General features: G+C 39.0%; 1 protein-coding gene across 2 annotated transcripts; it reads right to left on the reverse strand.

The window, feature by feature from the left end:
• Positions 1-1,085: 1,085 nt before the first annotated feature.
• podxl (podocalyxin-like) lies at positions 1,086-14,045 on the reverse strand. 2 transcript variants are annotated; one of them, XM_067391764.1, is made up of 8 exons: positions 13,649-14,045; positions 5,447-6,085; positions 3,985-4,127; positions 3,860-3,889; positions 3,247-3,358; positions 3,059-3,096; positions 2,840-2,980; positions 1,086-2,651 (listed from the first exon to the last, which is right to left on the reverse strand). In XM_067391764.1, exons 1-8 carry the CDS (start codon positions 13,677-13,679, stop codon positions 2,457-2,459), a joined length of 1,329 nt encoding a protein of 442 aa, XP_067247865.1. In that variant the 5' UTR covers positions 13,680-14,045; the 3' UTR covers positions 1,086-2,456. The 2 variants fall into 2 exon arrangements, with proteins under 2 accessions (XP_067247865.1, XP_067247864.1); XM_067391763.1 differs by having other exon boundaries at positions 3,985-4,130; positions 13,649-14,044.
• Positions 14,046-20,907: the final 6,862 nt, after the last annotated feature.

The following is a 20,907-nucleotide window of genomic DNA, read 5'->3' on the forward strand; positions in this document are numbered from 1 at the left end:
GACTATTTTCTTTTTCTCTCTCCTGGAAATCCTCATCTCGAAGAGCCTCCCTCTGCTCTTGAGCGAGGGCGCTTTGAGATGTCAGCACTACACTGTGGCTCTCATGAATGTGTAGAACCTATTAAAGAACTGCATTGTATGTAATGTACATAAAGAATAAAGATTGTATTTTGTTCAAGTTTTCTTAAAAATCGTCTTGGTCGTCCTTTAACATAGACCTATACATGTTTAAAGCGTTGACTCATGATTTGAGGTTTTTATTTTATTAGTTTTTATTATTTGTAAAGCTTTTTTTAAAAAAAAATGTTTTATTTGTGAATGTATATTTACATTACTGTTCAAAAGTTTAGGGTCAGTAAGTTATTTTAAGGTCTTTTCAGAAAGAAATGAACTTTTATTCAGTAAGGATGCATTAAATGCTTCAAATGCTGTTATTTTGAAATTTCTATTCATCAAAGAATCCTGAAAAAAATTCAGTTTCCACAAAAAAACATAAATTTTTAACATTGATAACAACAAATATTTCTTGAGCTGCAAATCAGCATATTGGAATGATTTCTAATCATGTGACACTGAAGACTGGAGAAATGATGCTGAAAATTATACTTGGTCACCACATGATTACAACAGATAACTTATTTTGAATTGTAATAATATTTTACAATATTACTGTTTTACTTTTATTACCCTTATTTTTGTTCAAATAAATGAACCTCTGTTGAACATAAAAGACTTATTTAAAAAATAAAAAATAAATTATATATATATATAATTATAAAAATCTTACTGACCCCAAACATTTGAGCAGTACTGTATAAATGTTGTTATTGTTTAAGATGAAGTAACTGCCCTATTGCACTTTTCAAGAGAAAATTTGAATTTTTTTTATTTATTTTTTATTAGAAATCATGGCTGTCCCTGTCCAATCTGACAGAGATGCAGCTTCCAGTGTATCAGACCCCTGTCGTTCGCACAGCAGCAAACTGACTTCAAATACATAATACAGCAATAAATTCAACCTTAATACTTTGGTGGAAGTAGATCGGCTAAACTGAGGCAGCAGTGAATCTCTTAATAAAAATCGGTGTAGTACATGCAAATACAACAAAAAAATTGTAAAAATGTTTTGGTGAAATCAACATCAAAACAATTAAATAAAACATCGCCAAACAAAAAGGTGATCAATTTACTAAACTGAAAATTCTAATTAAAGTAGTTGGCTTATGAATATTTAATACCTGTAAATAAACTTGAGTGAGTTAGTGCAGAGGGACGTTATCTTGAGCCATAGTCTAATTTACCAGGATGAATTATCCATTGGTCACAGTGTAATGTTGTGCCTATATGAGTGTTAATCTTCCCTAAACAGAAAACAAACATAATGAAAAAAAAAAGCATAAAAATAAGCATTATATACAAGCGTAACAATTGCATTCATCTCAAGAACGAATACAGGGTTCCCACAGTCCTGGATTAATGTGATTTCCTAAAAGTAATGGAAATTTCTTAAAGTAATGAAAAGTTACTTTGTGACTGCTGTCTCCATAATGTGATTTTTAAAATCACATTATTGGAAAACTCATGGAAAAATCATGGACATTTACTGATCAAAAACTGTGTGAACCCTGAATCTTGAATATATAGTTTTAGAGAAAAACAGAGCAATTTGCACACAAAACTTAAACTTGACTGTGCTTAAAGGCATTTTAAGGCATCATGAGCAGTGTTGTCAAATCTGCGGTTTTCCCACGGAATTGTGCTTCTTTTAAGTTGTTGCCGCAGGTAAAAAAAAAAAAAAAAATTCTTGCGGGTTGATTTCCACCCCTGTATGTACGATTTTGGCACTCCAATACACCCCTCGGATGTACAAATTCAGTGGTGAATTTGGCCATTGGGCTAATTTTGTTGCACAGACCTGGCAATCCTGATCATAAGGCATGCCTCCGATGCGGAGGCAGTGAACTTGCTGCATTTTAAGATGCCTCATTTTGAACAAACTCTAAGGCAGAATCACATTTAGAAGGCAGTCAAATGCACTGCAGTGGGAAAAAACTTCTAAGATGGTGAGCGAAAAATCACAAAAAATACAAATACTCAATACTGAAAATTATTATCTGTTTTAAATTAGAAACAGGCCAGATTGTTAGCCAAGCAATATGCTAAAATTAAAATAAATGTGATGAAGTAAAGTTAAGGCACAAAGATTGTGCATTGACAGTCCATATACACAACTCAGACTTTTCCCTTTCCGATAGACTGAAACACACAAAAGCTATTTCTAGCACTTACTTGATATCTAACTACTTAATTACAGCATATACATCCCGGCACCAAATGAAACCATTGTCGTTTGATAGTCTTTACATCAATCTCTGCTTTTCCTACATTCTGTCTGGTCACAATCTACCGTTATGAGAGCAGCAGGTTTCCCGCTCCTGACGGCTCATCCGGTGCCATTACAAGTGGGTGTCTTCTTCATCAGGTATGTCTTCTTTCAGTAGGTTGTCTATGGGGACGATCCAGCTGTCGTTGAACTCCCCGTTCAATGTCAGTTTCTTCTCTTGCATTTCAGGCTGTATCTCCATCACCTCCAGTGTGGGATTGTCATGATAACCGTTCTCCACTGTCTGCAGCTCTTCTGTCAGGTGTTGCTACCCAGGTAAAAGTACATGTTGGGATGTTAAACGGCGTAACATTTTGGGATTCAGGGTGTACTTTGACATTTAATTGGCTTGAATCATTCAGAAAATGGCCATTTGCTGTATTTATTGAAAGTAGAGCCTGACTCAAGCAATGCAAGTATGTCTAATTCATTTTTGTGTTAGGAATTGAATATTACCTGGTTCTTCCTGTAGGATCTGCGATGATAAGTGCAGTATGCAGCAAAGCAGCACAAAATGAGCACCAAAGCGCCACACGAAGCCAAGATGGCAATCAACGTGTCTGGTATCAGCTCCTTGTCTGTTATAACGTCCTCTTTCTGCCAAGAAAAGGTGTGTTAGAAAAAAAACAAACTTCCTGAGAGAGTCACAGTATTATTGTCTGTCAATCGCCTGACCTGAGGTTTGTAGCTCTCTGTCGGTATCATTTGGTCGGCTGTAAATGGAAAAGGAAGGGAATTACTATAATATAATTTCCTGTACTTTTGTTATTAAAGATGACTGATCATAAAATGGCAAGATCTGAATCCAGGGATTCCTCCAGATGAAGCTGTAATGTGTTTGGAAACCATAACATTTCCCTCACCGTTTATTGTAAATGTTCCAATTAATTTATTGCCTTGAATTTCCACGGTGACCGAGCAATTTCCTTTCAGATTCTGACCCAGCTGCTTACAGGTTTCATGCACGACGTTCCCCTGTGTAAACAGAGCAAATCGCACTTCATGTTTAGCTGCATGTTTCGATCAGTTTTAAAAGAATCTAGGTTGATTTTGTGAAGGGTAGTCAGTCAATTTGCTTACTGCTGTTGTCCAAGAAATGTTCTCTGGCTGCATTTCATATTTTGTTCTGAAATTGATTTTACCATAATTTAGACGTGTCTAAAACATTTAGTTTATAGATCAAACAGCTCCCTTGTGGTATTTTTCCATAGAGGTTCTTGATATTGAATTATAAGATGGAGCTCTCTGTGACCAGTACTGTTTTGTTTGGAATATGGGAAAGGAGGAAGAGCAGGGAGAGGGCATTTTCCACCTGATGAGAACATATACTTTTTTTAAAAGGGATTACACAGTATTTCCTGTCATCTCAGTGGAAAATGGATGAACCTTTGGGGAGCAATGACTGAAATCTTTGTCCAAAAAAAAGAGAATGAAGTTATAGGACATGCTGTTATTTACATCCATGTAAACACTCACCTTACTGCTGTGACTCAGATCAAAGACATCCTGCAGAAGAGAAATAAAGAACATGATCATGTGCAATATCTGGGTGAAGAATGTAAACAATATTTAAGAAAAAAACACAAATGTTAGTTTTTTACATGTGTGAAATTTTCTGAAGTAGGGATTTTATTATCTGCGTTGACAGGTCTTGTTGTGACCGGAAGTGTGGTTGATGTGATCGGAGCAGAAGTTGTTTGTGTTTCCAGTTTCGTAAAACCTTGAGAAACAGTCGATGCTGGTGCTGCTGTGGTGTGGACAGGAAAAGTAAATGCTTTTTATTAGTTCAAACTAAAATTCTGTCAAAAAAAAAAAAAAGTGCCATAAATTTCCATAAACGAAAAGGGCTCATATCACAATTGCAATTGTATGTTTTGTAACTTTGTAACCAGTGTTGGGGGTAACACATTACAAGTAACTAGAGTAACGGAATCAGATTACATTTAAAGTAACTAGTAATGCAGTTACTTTTTCAAACAAGCAACGTAAGTTATTTTGTTTTCCCATGTATTAACTGACATCTCTCCTGTCCCCATGTTGAGAGAAATCATAAGTGCAGAGGCGTTAAACATGATGGTTATTGTAGTTCTAGACTAAATGTGAGCATTTACTCAACTCAGTCAGTATTCAAAATGAATAAAACTGTGAAATGCAATAATTAAATATACTTTGTTCTTAATCTCACTTTATTAACCAATGTCTTTGCTGCTGACTTTCGATTATCCAATTCAACCAGCAAAAATGACTTTAGATAAACATCACATTTGTGATTTGTGAGCTTATTCATTCCACTTTTGGTGTGAAAGGGCATTTATATTTGCCAAAAATATCATTTTTGTTGTTGTTGTTATTACTTTCCATAAAAAGTAACTAAGTAACGCAATTAGTTACTTTTTAGGGAGTAACGCAATATTGTAATGCATTACTTTCCCCGGCACAATGTAACACAATGCTTATAAAAATTATAACCAAATCTGTTCATTAATTAGAAGTGGGCTATTTTACCTAACATTGTTGTGTTGCGTTTTTTATGCTTATCAGATTGTTAGCCAAGAAACATGATAACATCAAACTATTGGTTTTGAAACAGATTATCAAAGTGTGTTGAAGAGGGCCTAAAGAGAGGCCATAGATTGTGCAGTGACATTCCATGTACAGAACTTAAAAATTTTCCCTTTTCCACAGATAGGGACGCACAAAACTATTTGAAATTTAACTACTATATTACAGAAGACTCAATGCTTTTTCCAATACAACAGGTAACCAAAAGCTGTCAAGCTAAAAAACTGAACTGAAATTACAGTCATCATTTATTAAAGTCTTACAAGAATCACAATTGAGATTTGATAAATGCATGTTTTCTTTCTAACACAGTGCTGCTTCCATTGAGTGAAAAAGAACAGCAGGAACGTTATTTAAAAGTGCTGATTTTGTGTTCCATGGAAGAAAGAAAGGCATACGCTTTAGGACAAGAGGGTGAGTAAACAATCACAGAATTACCATCGTTAGGTGTTCAAGTTGTGCAGTCATAAAGGCTGTACTGTTGTGATTAATGTGACTCACAATTTGTGGTACCAGCTGATGGGTCTGCCTGGTTGTTTGGGGAAGTTCCACTTCTTTTATTGGTGGTGGTTGCAGGTTCATTTGAGCTGGTGGTATCTTGGCTGAATGTTGTGGAACTTTTAGTACTGTAGGACTGTTGAACTTTGGAGTCTGTAGGACTAGCAGTGGTTGTGGTGGGTTGAATTGTTGTGATTTGGGTTGTAACTTGGGGTGAATCAGACCTACTGGGTTGCTGGGTTGGCTCTTTAGTAGCCAAAGATGCCAAAGGAGTGGAGTGGGGTGACAAAGATGATGTGGGATGCTTTAAAGTAGTGGGGCTCAGTTTGGTGGGTGTAGTGTTGGATGCAGTGAGGTTTTGTGTAGGGATGGGTGCAGTGATGCTCTGTTTGGTGGGTGTAGTGGGGTTTACTGTAGTGGGGTTCAGTTTGGTGGATGTTTCCAGATTCTTTGTGGTGGGTATAATGGGGTTAGATGAGGTGGGTGAAGTGGTGTCCACTGAGGTGGGTTTAATGGTGTCCACTGAGGTGGAATTAGTGGTGTCCACTGAGGTGGAATTAGTGGTGTCCACTGAGGTGGAATTAGTGGTGTCCAATGAGGTGGATGTATTGTTTTGCGTTGAGGCATCATGCAGGAGAGCACCTATGAGGAACAACAACAAAAAATAAAACTGTACGTGTAAGAATATATTGCTCTGCAAACTCAGCGTTTCTTATTGGTTCTGTGCGATTGCTATAACACAGAATTATACAGTAGGTACACAGCAGCAGTGCAGTAAAGTGCAGTAAAGCTGCTTTTGTGCATGCTAACAAGTAGCTGATGAGTTAATGCACACTTGATCATGCTGTAACAATGATTTGAATCGAACTATTAGTGCTCTATCAATTGACTAAAGTAACAACTGAATTTTGCTACTTTTCAAAGAGTATTTTTGCTGTGTTTGTCAGGTAAGCATAAGCATAGTTATTTAAACAGTCAGTCTTCATCTGGATCCTTTTTCGAATGTGAATGTGGCTTTGTTCTTCAGAGTGAAATGTCCTCAGTTATCATCAGTGAAATTTAATTGGCAGTGATTTTAATTGTATGCTTAAAAATGGCATTAGGATTATATAATTTAAACTGATCGTCTTGTATTTATTTTAATTCCATGCAATTTATTTCCTTCTTGAGGTATCAGACCGCCATCAAAAACAGTACATTTTCATTACTTAGTTTCTGATTTTAATTTTTTCTTCTTTTTATTTATATACCTCATATTGCTATTATTATGTCTTGATGTCACATTGTAATGAGACTTTATCTCTGTTTTAGTGAGCTGGACAGGACACTCCATACAATAACTTAGGAAGTGACACACCTACTCTTATGGGCAGAACCACAGATGCCAAAACAATGGTGTCCAAATTTGTTTCATGTCTCTTGAGACTTAAAACAATTGCTTTTCCTTAACTTGCGGCTCTCAAGTTCATAATATATTTGCTGTTCATTATATGTGCTGTTTGTGTAACTTAAAATAATGTGAGTCATTACCCTAGTGAAAAATAAATGTACTAAAATGTATTTAAAATGCATTTATTTTATGTTAACTATACTACAAATACATTACAAAATACAGTAAGAAATCATTTTATTTTAAATACATTTTGATATAGATTTTTTTTCACTAGGGTATTCATGACAGTAAGCAGATATCTCTGTCAAAACATCACTGGCTGATTCCAGACACCATGACGACTGTTTATATCAGTCAGTCCAAGACTTTATGCAATAAGTGACTTAAACTCCTACATTTTATGCAATTAATTTCTATTTCTGGTGTAGTTCCTAATGCTTTTCCCCCCAGAACTGTTCAGTGGCCACCCAGGATGATCTTGTAAATCTTGACCTAATGGGATGTCAGGACAATCAGCAGTGGTTGTTGTAGAAACAGTGCATTGTTGCTGTCGGGATGGGGGGTAGTGATGAGAGGCTGTTTATTTTGGTTGGTGAACCAGTGTTGTCTTTCATTTAGCCCTCTGTCTAATCACCATCTTATCACGCAGCCTTGCGTATCCAAAAATATGGCCACCGCTAATCAGCAAGGCTGCCTATCACAGCTCCAGACCTAACTTCACTGCACTCCATTGGTCCTTGCTTTTAAGAACCCAATTAATTACCATGAAACTCTTTGAATGCATTTATTTGAGTAATGGAAAGTGTGAGGTTGGTGTTTTTACTCTTATCTTCCTTCATCACCCTGTGGTTTCCAATAGTTCCATCATTACGATTGACCCTCGTTGACCCTGCTGTCAGTTGCAGTCTGTTTATTACCCACTGACAGGGCTGCCGGTCCTAACACTATCAATGTAGATAAGATGCAGATATTTCACCTGCATACATACTCCATACTCATGTGTGACCCCTTACATTGGCATACAATTCACTCTTATATCTGTCCTACAGACTCCCTCCCACACTCTCACTTGGATTCTGGAGGTACCGTTCCAGTAATCCCAGAAACTTTTGGAATAAAATTTTTTTGTGTGGGGAGGTGGGATGTTATTGGATTAGTGATATTTTTATTATAGGAATTAAATTATTACTCTTCCCTCTACCCATCAATGGATATTACTGTTTTTTGCTGAACATTTCTATTGAAAAACAGTTGTCAAATATTAAATATTTAGCTAGTTACATCTTACAATGCACGCTTTCACTGCTAAAACTAAAGCGTTGCATTGGAATTTATTCTCATCTTCTGTGAACAGTAAGTTTGCCTTCTTTCATTTGATTGACCATCTTAATAATTTTTTACATTAACAAGCACTGTTAAATTGCTGATGGTATACAGCCTAAAAATGTAACATTTAAAACTTTTTGTCATCCTAACACCGCGTCAAAAGATAATAGAACCAATTACAATCAGTGATATTACTGGATATTACTACACTGGATGTGGTGCGACGCGACACAACAAATTCCCATCAGTAAACAGATTCCCCGTTCTATTTCTGACGTAGTCTAAGTGCTTTGCAATAATCGGTTTGTTAAGTTCAGTGTAGACAGAATAAAGTCGCGTCTGGTGTAGACACGGTGTAACAACAAACATAGCAGTGTGTAATGGAGTACAGCAGAGCAGCATCAAAAGAATATCAAATTTTGGGGGGACAAGTTGGCCATTTCTATTTATGGGGGGTCTATGGTGTCTATGGTGGTTATGGCCATGCCTTAAGGCAAAAAAGCAAAAAGGTACATCTTTGTACCTTATTTACCCCTAAATGTAGTACCTTAAAGGGACATATTAGTAGCTTTTAGTTTTGTACCTTGAGGTACTGCCCCAGTGACAGTATTGTACTTTTTAGGGGACTAATAAAGTAATAATTTTTTCCTAAATTGCAGTTGTATTATATTGTACTAATTGATTTGAATACACACACACACCCCAACCCAAAAAAAAAAAAAAGCTGTGTGCAAGACCTTCTTGGGCCCCAAGCCCCCTCTCCCCCATGATAGTGTGCTATTCAGAGGTAATTGAACTGGCCCAGTGGGAGGGGGAGGGGTAAGATGGGGTTGGGGGGCTCCTTTATGGAGCTGAGTCACTAACCCCCACTATTGAGGTGATGAGAGGGACTGTGAATATAAAAATGTGCGCAGTGAATGAAAGACAGACAGAAGAAAGAGAGAAAGAGTCTGAGAGGGCTGGACAGAGGCCGAACAAGGTCAGTGGGCATTTGTGTGCCTGACTCAAACACATTCCTCATGACACACACTATCAAACATCATTATGTGTACTAATAGAACTGCATCAAGCTTTATGAGAACTGCATACTCAGAGTGTGAGGTATCAAAGCTAAAGTGCCACATTTCATTCATTTAAAGATAAAGGGATTTTGAATAATTGCAAACACTCAATAATGCTGAGCTGATATATGAGCTCATCTGTTGGAGAGTGCCTTTTTTTTTTTTTTGCTAAGAAATACTAGCTGCTATAAGGTGCAAAGTATCCGTGTGATGAAATGAAGGATTTGTGGGTGGAGAGGGGAGGCCGGGTTAGAGGTTGGATTAGAGAAGGGAGTTGAAGACCGTGGTGGTGCCAGTTGCAGACGTTATACATAATAAGCAAAGGGGGAGAATGACAGAGGGGCCATCTTTGCAGTCTCAAGATACACAAGCCAGTCTCTCACTCTCTCTTTACCTTACTCAGCTCCCTTATGAAGCATTCCGACACTCTCACGTTAAGCAGGGGATTACGCTACTTCTTGGTGCCATACTAAGAAGAGTTTTGTGGCTTTTCGTCAATGAATAGTTCCTAATAGTTCAAGGAAATTTATGCCAGTCTGTCAATATAAGGTTTTAGCTGATAAATATACCTTTGGTATCTATCTTTTTTCTGTAAATGGGCAGAACATATTGATGACTCATCTTGCACTTATGGGTGTTTCTGAGTATTTAGTCCCTCCACTTAAAACCATCTGCAAATGACCAGCACACAAATCATGGTTCATGCTAAGGCTGGATGGTTGACATATGTCAGCATGTGGAGATTTATACCATTTACACCGTTCAAAAGTTTGGGGTCAGTAGAAATAAATAATTTTATTCAGCAAAGATGCATTAAATTGACAATAAAGACACTTATAATGTTATAAAAGAGTTCCATTTCAAATAAATGCTGTTCTTCTGAACTTCCTATTCATCAAAGATTAATGTGAGAATCACTGAAAAAATTTATCACCGTTTCCACAAAAATATTAAGCTGTAACTGTTGTCAACATTGATAATAACAGGAAGTATTTTTTAGCGCCAAATTGACGTCATTTCCATTATTTCCAAAGGATCCTGTTACACTGAAGACTGGAGGAACTTGCATCACGGGAAATATTTAAAAATATATATTAAAATAGAAGTAAATAAAATTGCACAGTATATAAAATTGCAAAAATACAGTGCGCACGATTTACTAATTTGTTCCCTCGATTTACTAAATTGTGCACACGATTTACTATTTCGTTCCCTCGATTTATAAATCATGTGAATTATAAATCGAGGGAACGAAATAGTAAATCGTGTGCACATTTTAGTAAGTCAAGGGAACGAAACAGTAATTCGTGCGCACATTTTACTAAATCAAGTGAACGAAACAGTAAATCGTGTGCACGTTATACTAAATCAAGGGAACGAAACAGTAATTTGTGCGCACGTTTTAGTAAATCGTGGGAACGAAACAGTAAATCGTACGCACGTTTTACTAAATCACGGGAATGAAACAGTAATCCGTGCGCACGTTTTACTAAATCAAGGGAACAAAACAGTAAATCGTGTGCACGTTATACTAAATCAAGGGAACGAAACAGTAATTTGTGCGCACGTTTTAGTAAATCAAGGGAACGAAACAGTAATTTGTTCGCACGTTTTACTAAATCAAGGGAACGAAACAGTAATTCGTGTGCACGTTTTACTAAATCACGGGAACGAAACAGTAATTTGTGGGCACGTTTTAGTAAATCAAGGGAACAAAACTAATTCGTGTGCACGTTTTACTAAATCACGGGAACGAAACAGTAATTTGTGCGCACGTTTTAGTAAATCGAGGGAACGAAACAGTAAATCATGCGCACGTTTTAGTAAATCAAGGGAACGAAAGAGTAAATCGTGTGCACGTTTTAGTAAATTGGGGGAACGAATTAGTAAATTTAGCATACTATTTTTTTTTCCTGCATGTCATGTCTGGGGCTCCGTATCTTAAAAAACTTGTATGTATAAGATATTAATAATAATTAAAAAAAAATCTATTTAAAGGGTTAGTTTACCCAAAAATGAAATTTCTGTCATTAATTACTCACCTTCATGTCATCCCAAACCCGTAAGACTTTCGTTCATCTTCTGAACACAAATTAAGATATTTTGATGAAATCTGAAAGGTTTTTTTATCCTTCATTGAAAGCAACGAAATTACCACATTCATGGTCCAGAAAAGTAGTAAAGCCATTGTTAAAATATTTAGCACGACTACAGTGGTTACTTACATGTTATGAAGCGACGAGAATACTTTATGTGCGCAAAAACAAAACAAAAATAACGATAATATTCAACAAATTCATCTCTCCCCTGTGCTTCCAGGTTTTACGTCCGAATCTAGAACGACGCTGTTTACGTGAGCAGCACGAGGCATGCGTGTGATGCGTGTGAGCCGGCCAATAATGAGCAGACGTTCGGACATAAACACGGAAACGCAGCACAGCGCCAACTACGTAAAAGACTGACATAGAAGAGGAAAAATTGTTGAATAAAGTCGTTATTTTTGTTTTGTTTTTGCGCACAAAAATTATTCTTAACACTTCATAACATTAAGATTGAACTACTGTAGTCACACTGACGTATGACTGTTTTTACTACTTTTATGGACATTGAATGTGGTAATTTCGTTGCTTTCATAAAAATATCTTAATTTGTGTAACGAAGATGAACGAAGGTCTTTGAACAACATGAGGGTGAGTAATTAATGAAATTTCATTTTTGTGTGAACTAACCCTTTAAATCTTATTCAACTATGTTTTTTTTATTTTGATATACAATTATACCGTGATACACTTTGAGTTCATGGTTGCAAACTAATGGTTATTGGCTACTTAAAAAGGGACAAGCCCTTCACTATGCCCCACCCAAACTTCCTGTTTCAGTAGCAAATGCATCAATACAAGATAGAAAACCATCAATAACAAGGCTTTTCATGGGGTCTTTAAAAAGCATCGTAAAACTCCACCATCATCTACTTTTGCTTCATAGAAATTCCTCCATCTTTCATTCCTTGAATAACCTCAGAGATGTTGTTTATCAGAAATAGTTGGATCATTTGGCTGTGATTATATAGTAAGATCAGGCATGAGCAGAGGAGAGAGGAAATAAGTGCCACACCTTTCTCTCTGGGAACGGGGATGTTGACAGAACACTTTCCTACCCATTGTTCTGCACTTTCCCAAGCCTAGTGTGAGACGGCCAGCCAGGACCCATCCAGACCAGAGCACTGCCAAATGATACTTTGTTGCAATCAGTTTAGTTTGGCTGATTTAAAAGTTGAGGGGTTATTTTGACAGTAGAGTAGAGGATGGAGGAAACATTACACAACACAAGGAAGCCTTCAAACCCACGTTTATCAACACATAGGGAAACTTTTATAAATACTCTAGGGAACATCGATAAAGGCTTAACCTTGAAAAGCAGCGATTACAACATCCTCACTTCTTGTACTTAATCCTACAAGCCTTGCAAGAATGCAATTTCAAACAATTAATCAGACCTCTTAGAAAAGGCTGACTGAGACAGAGTATAGGCAGAAATGCTTATGATGCTTTTAGGTCAGCTTAACAAAACAAAACATGACCTTCTTTTATAGACTGTCAGTGTGATGTGGACGGGCAGGTGCACCACACTGATAATTAAAGAATAACAGTCCTCCCTTACATCCCTCTGGAGTCTGAGACGCACTTTATCTGTAATTGTGTCCCTGTTTGTAATTTCAGCAAAGTGGCTGACAGAAATGTTGAGTGGCACAGATGCTGCACTTCCCAGAGCCACTATAACAAATCTCTCCCTACAATGCGGTCAGGTCTTTTTTGATTAGCAGCCATCAGCAAAATATATTTTTTTAATAATTATCTTTAAATCATAAACAGTTGATGTACATTAATTATAAATGTTTATGAGAACGTGTTAGTCAAAATTTTGTGAGATTTCCCATGTAATTTATGTCAGAAAAGGGTCAGACATTAACCAGGACTCAGGGCAAAAATGCCAGACAAAAAGACAAGCGTTTAAATGTTTGACATTTTTATATCATTTTAAAAACAGTAAGACCTTCAGAAATTAAAAGTGGCAAATGTTTCTGACACAATAATGTTTATTTTTGGCTCATTAATTAAAGTTACTAAAGAATTTCCACTTAAACGTTTGAACTAAATGTCATCGTCGGACTTGCTGCTTGAAGAAACTGACTAAAGACGTTTAAATCATGATGACCTTATTTGGGAATTGTTGAATGAATTTAAAAACGTACTAAAAACACGAACAGTTTATATTCAAATGAGGTGTTTGAATAATCAACCGTTAATGAACTAAATTATATAAGATTAAATCATTTTAGTTAATGTTAATATTAAATATATGATCAATATTTAAGTTTAATTAATATACAAACACCATCCTTAACTTTAATGAACGTAAACTCACCTAATACAATGATTGTCCATGTGATTGCCATTTTCAGTCCGTCAGTTTGATGCTCGCCGCTCCGCGTTCACTGACTTCACAAAAAGTTTTGCATGGAAATGTGGAGACGCCGATCGGTTCCGCTTGTCGTTTTGAGTTTGTATCTAAACTTTTTTGCAGCTGGTATTTTTTTTTATCTTAAAGCCAAGAGGAGTGCTTTTGTTTGCGTTGCTGCTTCTCTGCGGCGCTACCCCACCCTGAGGGTCCGGGGATTTGGGGGGCAAAGTTTTGGTGGGTTTCCTTGGCTGCGCGGATTGTGATGTATTGAATGCGCGGAGTCGTCTGGAGTGACGTGCTGTGCTCTGCTCGCGCTGCTGCTGCTGTCACGCGTGCACAGAGGATCTGTATGAGATGTATCAGCTCATGCGGGGGGACCCAATAGAGAGGGCTGGGTTGGACTCTGATGGGCAGACGCAAGACTAGCCCATGAATAACACTGTCCACACTAATGATGAATCAAACATTCCACTGTTTTAAGTGCAGATGTGCAACATCCTAAGATTTTCTGTATATATATATATATATATATATATATATATATATATATATATATATATATATATATATATAATTGCATATATTACTAATATCACATTACTAATAATATATAATATTACTATTAATTGTATATTTAATAGTATATAATTATAAAATACTAATAATAAAATATTTTGTTCATTGGCTAGACACCAGACTAATAATAATAATAGATTATTATTATAATATAATTTATTAATTTTACAATATATTTCTACCTATTGCATAGTATATTAATAATATAATATTACTAATATTTCTAATAATTAGTATATATATATATATATATATATATATATATATATATTGCATTCATTACTAATTACTATTAAAGGTGCCCTCGAATGAAAAATTGAATTTATCTTGGCATAGTAAAATAACAAGAGTTCAGTACATGGAAATGAAATACAGTGAGTCTCAAACTCCATTGTTTCCTCCTTCTTACATAAATCTCATTTGTTTAAAAGACCTCCGAAGAACAGGCGAATCTCAACATAACACCGACTGTTACGTAACAGTCGGGGTGTACGCCCCCAATATTTGCATATGCCAGCCCATGTTCCCAACATTATAAGGTATTACACAAGGGCAGGCAGTATTAACATCTGGATCTGCACAGCTGAATCATCAGACTAGGTAAGCAAGCAAGAACAATAGCGAAAAATGGCAGATGGAGCAATAATAACTGACATGATTCATGATATTTTTAGTGATATTTGTAAATTGTCTTTCTAAATGTTTCGTTAACATGTTGCTAATGTACTGTTAAATGTGGTTAAAGTTACCATCGTTTCTTACTGTATTCACGGAGACAAGAGCTGTCGCTATTTTCATTTTTTAAACACTTGCAGTCTGTATAATTCATAAACACAACTTCATTCTTTATAAATCTCTCCAACAGTGTAGCATTAGCCGTTAGCCACAGAGCATAGCCTCAAATTCATTCAGAATCAAATGTAAACAATATAACAGTATACAATACTCACATAATCCGACGCATGCATGACGAACACTTTGTAAAGATCCATTTGAGGGTTATATTAGCTGTGTAAGCTTTGTTTATGCACTGTTCAAAGCAAGCGCGAGCTCTGTGGGCGTGGAGCATGAGAATTAAAGGGCCAGTAGCCCTGAATCGGCTCATTTATAATGATGCCCCAAAATAGGCAGTTAAAAAAATGAATTAAAAGAAATCTATGGGGTATGTTGAGCTGAAACTTCACAGACACATTTAAAAAAAAAAAAAAAAAAAAAAAAAAAATATATATATATATATATATATATATATATATATATACACACACACACACACACACTAATTGTATATTGCATATTTTACTAATATAATATTATTAATAATATATAATATTACAATTAATTATATAATTTTTAAATAAAATAATAAAATATTTTGTTCATGGTCCAGACACAAGACTAATCATCATAATAATAATAATAATAACAACAGTATTTATTTAAAATATTAGTAATATTATATTACTAATATTACTATTAATTACATAATTTGATATAAAATATTATTTAAAAAAAAAGAATTTTTATATAACAATACAATAATAAATAACTAAATCATTTAATTTAATTTATTGTAATAATTTGGGACATTAATAAGGTAATCACAATATGCATAATTTTACTGTTTTGCTTTTCACTTACAGACTTTGTAATGTCATGTTTGTTTTTTCAGTATATTAGTCTGGGAATTTGACTTGGATATCAACAGGTGCAGTATTTGGTAAAGTTCAGAAAACGAAAGGGTTAATTTGTCTGAGAAAGCTATGTGTAAGCGCAGCTGCTGTGGCGCTTGCTGTGTGGATTGTGGCCTGTGAAGGCCAGATCTGACGCTGCCAGCACACACCACAGTCACCAAGCCAATAACCATGACAACCAGACTTCAAAAGTTCCTGTTTTAGTCTGGAAAATTCATGTTTACTTTTAAGTGCCATAAAAGACAATACCTCCATTCAATTTTAGTTTCATGAACTGTGACCTTTTGTGACCTCCACTCATGGGCATCTACTTATGCTCCATTAATTTTAGCATTAACTCAGTGTGTGCCCAGAGAAGCCCCTCTGTTACAACCAGTCAATAGGAAACGTTAGATCAGAGCAGTGACAATGCTCCCGTCATGTCATGTGTGATTGTTATGAATGGTGGAGGGGAAATGTTTAGGGTGCTGTACAAAGGGAGATAAACACATGGGTGTTGGTCGTACTTCCTGGGCGTCTCTGTCTGTCCTGAAATAGTTGCTATGATAGACTGTTTGCCCTCTTAACACTTTAAGTTCGAAACTTTTGGAGACTGAATCCATTGTTAGGTGGAGAAGTAAATTGGTTTAAAAATTTCAGCCACTTCTGTTCTTTATCTTACGCTTTAACTGAGCCGTGGGTGTGTTGTCAAGTGTAAATGCTTCACGATTCTCACAATTGTGTCGTAATACCAGCAGCTGAGCAAAGGAATGTGGTGTTTATCCTGGTATTCGGCTGGACGTCCAGACGTTTTTTATTTTATGTTTTTTTTTCTTTTCTGATTTTACCACTCATTGCCCTCATACCTCTGGAAAGAACCAGCTTGTGTGAGATTTCATCATTCACCATTTTGTATACATAATGTCCACAAATAAATGTTGTATGTCCATTGATTTATTTCATTTTATGCATGTTTTTGCCACTACTTTTATATACCTTTCTGCATAGATGAACTTAAAATAAAAGTAATGGGTTTTTTATTTGATTTTATACTTGTTTTAATTTTTTATTAAACAGGACATTGGAAAAAGGACCATTAAGTTTATATATATATATTTGTCTTGGTTTCTACAGGCCATTGGAGCCGTACACAATTTTTTTTTTTTTTTTTTATAAACCTTCTACATACATGAATTCCACAAATGAATGTAGTATGTCTATTATAATATTTTGTTTATTTTTATTTATTTATTTGACTTGGAAGTGTATCTTTTATGTTATTCATGTTTTTATTTATTTATTTCTTCTTCTTATTTTTTTTTTGCAGTTGGGGCCATACACTCAATTGGAAAAAATAAAAAAAATTGTTAGGTAAACCCCAATACAGTGGGCAGCATGGTTTGCTAAATCTGTTTCATTTTATCTAGAGTTTTCCAATGATTTTACTATTCAGTTTTAATGGTTCAGTTCAACTTCAGATCATTTAGGCAGGAAAAGTTAACCTTACAGAAGAATATTAGAACTCCATTCACACATCCATCTCCATCTTGTAATATAAAGCATTTGTAGAACTAGAGAACATTAATGGGTTAGATTTTCGAGGGTGCCCTTCTGACACTCTTCGCAGAGCGGCAAGTGACAGAACGCATGTTAAACAGCTCGGGGGTCGCAAGGCTGGAGGTTGGTGCTCTCACGTCTGGCTTCACGCCTCCCATCCATCATTAGCTGTGTCGCGCGAGGGGTTTGTCACAGGGAGAGTGCGCGCTCACCCTGCCTCATTAAAGAGCCACAATGGTAAGAGCATTCCAAGAATGCGGGCTCTCATTCACTCTCCCTCTTTAGATGTGCTGAGACTACGTGCCAAGCACTGACACGGCAGGGCGATGCCTCCCCCATGATGAATACCTTTTCTAAAGCTTTTTTATTGAATTTATCTTGAGATTTATGGCATGCGTTCTTCAGATATGTGGAAAGTGCGTACTGTGTGTGCATTGTAGATGTCCAGCGTTCACATTCCATGTTCCAGTTATATGTTTTGTGACTTCAGATGGTTGAGTATTTCTGAATGATTCATCCCCTGCAAAGAAAACACAGGGGACTGGTGTTTTCTTTGAAGACGCCCCCTTCAGCGACGTCTTCTGCCCGCAACGCGCCTCCAAGCTTCCTCCACACCGGCCATGGGACTGCGCCATCGATCTGCTGCCGGGTGAACCAGTGCCCAGGGGACGCATATACCCCCTGTCCATACCGGAGGAGAAGGCCATGGAGGAATACATCAAGGAGGCACTCGAACAAGGTTACATCCGCCCGTCTACTTCCCCTGCTGCTTCAAGCTTCTTCTTCGTGGCAAAGAAGGACGGAGGCTTGAGGCCATGCATCGATTACCGTGCACTCAACAAGATCACCATCAAGTTCCGATATCCACTTCCCCTCGTCCCAGCGGCCCTGGAACATCTCCGCGGTGCCACTGTGTTCACCAAGTTGGACCTCCGCAGCGCGTATAACCTCATCCGGATACGTGAGGGGGACGAGTGGAAGACCGCCTTCGTCACGCCCACTGGACACTACGAGTACCTCGTGATGCCGTATGGCCTGGTCAACGCCCCCTCCGTATTCCAGGATTTCATCCACGAGGTGCTCCGGGAGTTTCTCCATAAGTCCGTTCTGGTTTATATAGATGACATCCTCATCTACTCCCGGAGCTTGGCCGAACATCGCCACCACGTTGCGGAGGTCCTCCAGCGCTTACGGCAGTTCCATCTCTTCCTCAAGGCTGAAAAATGCTCATTCCACCAACCCTCCGTCCAGTTCGTACGTGATTGATCACAGTGGCATCCGGATGGACGAGGGGAAGGTCTCCGCCATACAGTCCTGGCCCACTCCTACCACCATCAAAGAACTCCAAAGATTCCTAGGTTTCTCCAATTTCTACCGCCGGTTCATCAAAAACTACAGCACAATCGTCAGTCCACTCACCAACCTCCTCCGTCACCAGCCCAAGTCTCTGTCCTGGTCTCCATTAGCCACCGACGCCTTTGAGACCCTGAAGAAGGCCTTCACCACCGCTCCCCTCCTCGTCCACCCTAACCCGGACCTCCCGTTCATAGTAGAGGTGGACGCATCTACCACCGGAGTGGGAGCGGTCCTTTCACAGCAGCAGGGGACACCAAGTAGACTCCATCCATGCGCCTTCTTCTCCCGCAAGCTCAACCCGGCGGAGGTCAACTACGACATCGGTGACCGCGAACTCCTGGCCGTCAAGCTTGCCCTTGAGGAGTGGAGGTATTGGTTGGAGGGAGCTACTCACCCATTCCAAGTCCTCACTGATCACAAGAACCTCGAATATCTGAAGGCCGCAAAGAGACTCAACCCTCGCCAAGCTCGCTGGGCTATGTTCTTCTCTAGATTCAACTTCTCCATCTCCTACCGTCCTGGTTCTAAGAATACGAAGGCTGACGCCTTATCTCGCCTCTATGCTCCTGAGGAAAAGCCCGAAAAACCTGATACTATTCTGCCGGAGTCCATCTTCGTGAGCCCCATCCAGTGGTCCGAAGAAACCATTCCCTCCGCCAATGCCTCCACACGCACTCCGCCGGGTTGCCCACCGGGCTTGCAGTACATCACACGGACACGTCGCACTCCACTCCTGCACAACGTTCACTCTTCACTTGGCACTGGTCACCCGGGGGTCAAGGAGACCCTCTCGTTGCTCAAACAACGCTTCTGGTGGCCCAACATGGCCAACGACGTCAGGAGGTACGTGCAGGGCTGCAGGGAGTGTGCCATCTCCAAGAGCCCACGCCATCTTCCCACCGGCAAGCTCTTTCCTCTGCCCGTTCCTGAGAGACCCTGGTCACACCTGGGAGTGGACTTCGTCACCGATCTCCCCGAGTCTGACGGTCACACATGCATCCTGGTGGTGGTGGACCGCTTCTCAAAGTCCTGCCGTCTGATACCCCTGGAGGGTCTACCTACCGCCATGGCCACCGCAGAACTAATGTTTAATCATGTTTTTCGCTATTATGGATTACCTGAAGACATCGTCTCCGACAGAGGACCCCAGTTTGTCTCACACGTCTGGAAAGCCTTCTTCTCCCTCCTGGGTGTGACCGTCAGCCTATCGTCTGGATACCATCCTCAGTCGAACGGGCAGACGGAACGGAAGATCCAGGAGATCGGCCGCTTCCTGCGTACCTTCTGTCACGGCCACCAGAACTCCTGGAACCAGTACCTGGGTTGGGCCGAGTACGCACAAAACTCTCTCCGCCAAGCCTCAATGGGACTAACACCCTTCCAGTGCGTACTCGGCTACCAACCCCCGATGTTCCCCTGGGACGGGGAACCCTCCAACGTTCCGGCAGTCGACTACTGGTTCCGGGAGAGCGAGAGGGTGTGGGACTCAGCTCACCACCAGCTGCAGAGGGCCCTGCGCAGACGCAAGATGGCAGCCGACCTTCGACGCTCCGAGGCTCCTGTCTACCAGCCGGGGCAGAAGGTCTGGCTGTCCACCCGGGACATCAGGATGCGTCTGCCCTGCAAAAAGCTGAGTCCCCGCTTCATTGGCCCGTTCACCATCCTTCGGCAGATCAACCCCGTCACCTATCGTCTCCAACTCCCGGCACAGTATAGTAGAATCCATCCTACATTTCACGTGTCCCTACTCAAACCTCACCACCCTTCTGTTGTTCCCTCCACAGAGCCTGACGTGGCAGCCGCCGAGCCCCCCCTTCCACTTCTCCTAGAGGACGGCACAGCCTACGTGGTCCACGAGATCTTGGATTCCCGGCGCCGTGGTGGTAAACTCGAGTACCTCGTGGACTGGGAGGACTATGGTCCCGAAGAACGCTCATGGGTTCCCAGGAATGATATCCTTGATCCTCTTATGTTACAGAACTTCCATACCAACCATCCAGACAGACCTGCCCCGCGACCCAGGGGAAGACCACCACGACGTCGGGGTCTGCGGCCCTCAGGAGC

Source organism: Chanodichthys erythropterus, chromosome 8 (genome assembly GCF_024489055.1).
Source record: "Chanodichthys erythropterus isolate Z2021 chromosome 8, ASM2448905v1, whole genome shotgun sequence".
Lineage (NCBI taxonomy): Eukaryota > Metazoa > Chordata > Actinopteri > Cypriniformes > Xenocyprididae > Chanodichthys > Chanodichthys erythropterus.

What these genes read in the sequence shown, in the direction of transcription:
- podxl (XM_067391763.1), bottom strand. Translation starts at nt 13,679, where the DNA reads ATGGCAATCACATGGACAATCATTGTATTAG. An exon ending in ATGGACAATCATTGTATTAG is followed by an intron (nt 6,086 to 13,648) that starts GTGAGTTTACGT and finishes TGTTCCTCATAG; the next exon opens with GTGCTCTCCTGCATGATGCC. An exon ending in CTTCAGAAAATTTCACACAT is followed by an intron (nt 3,890 to 3,984) that starts GTAAAAAACTAA and finishes TCTCTTCTGCAG; the next exon opens with GATGTCTTTGATCTGAGTCA.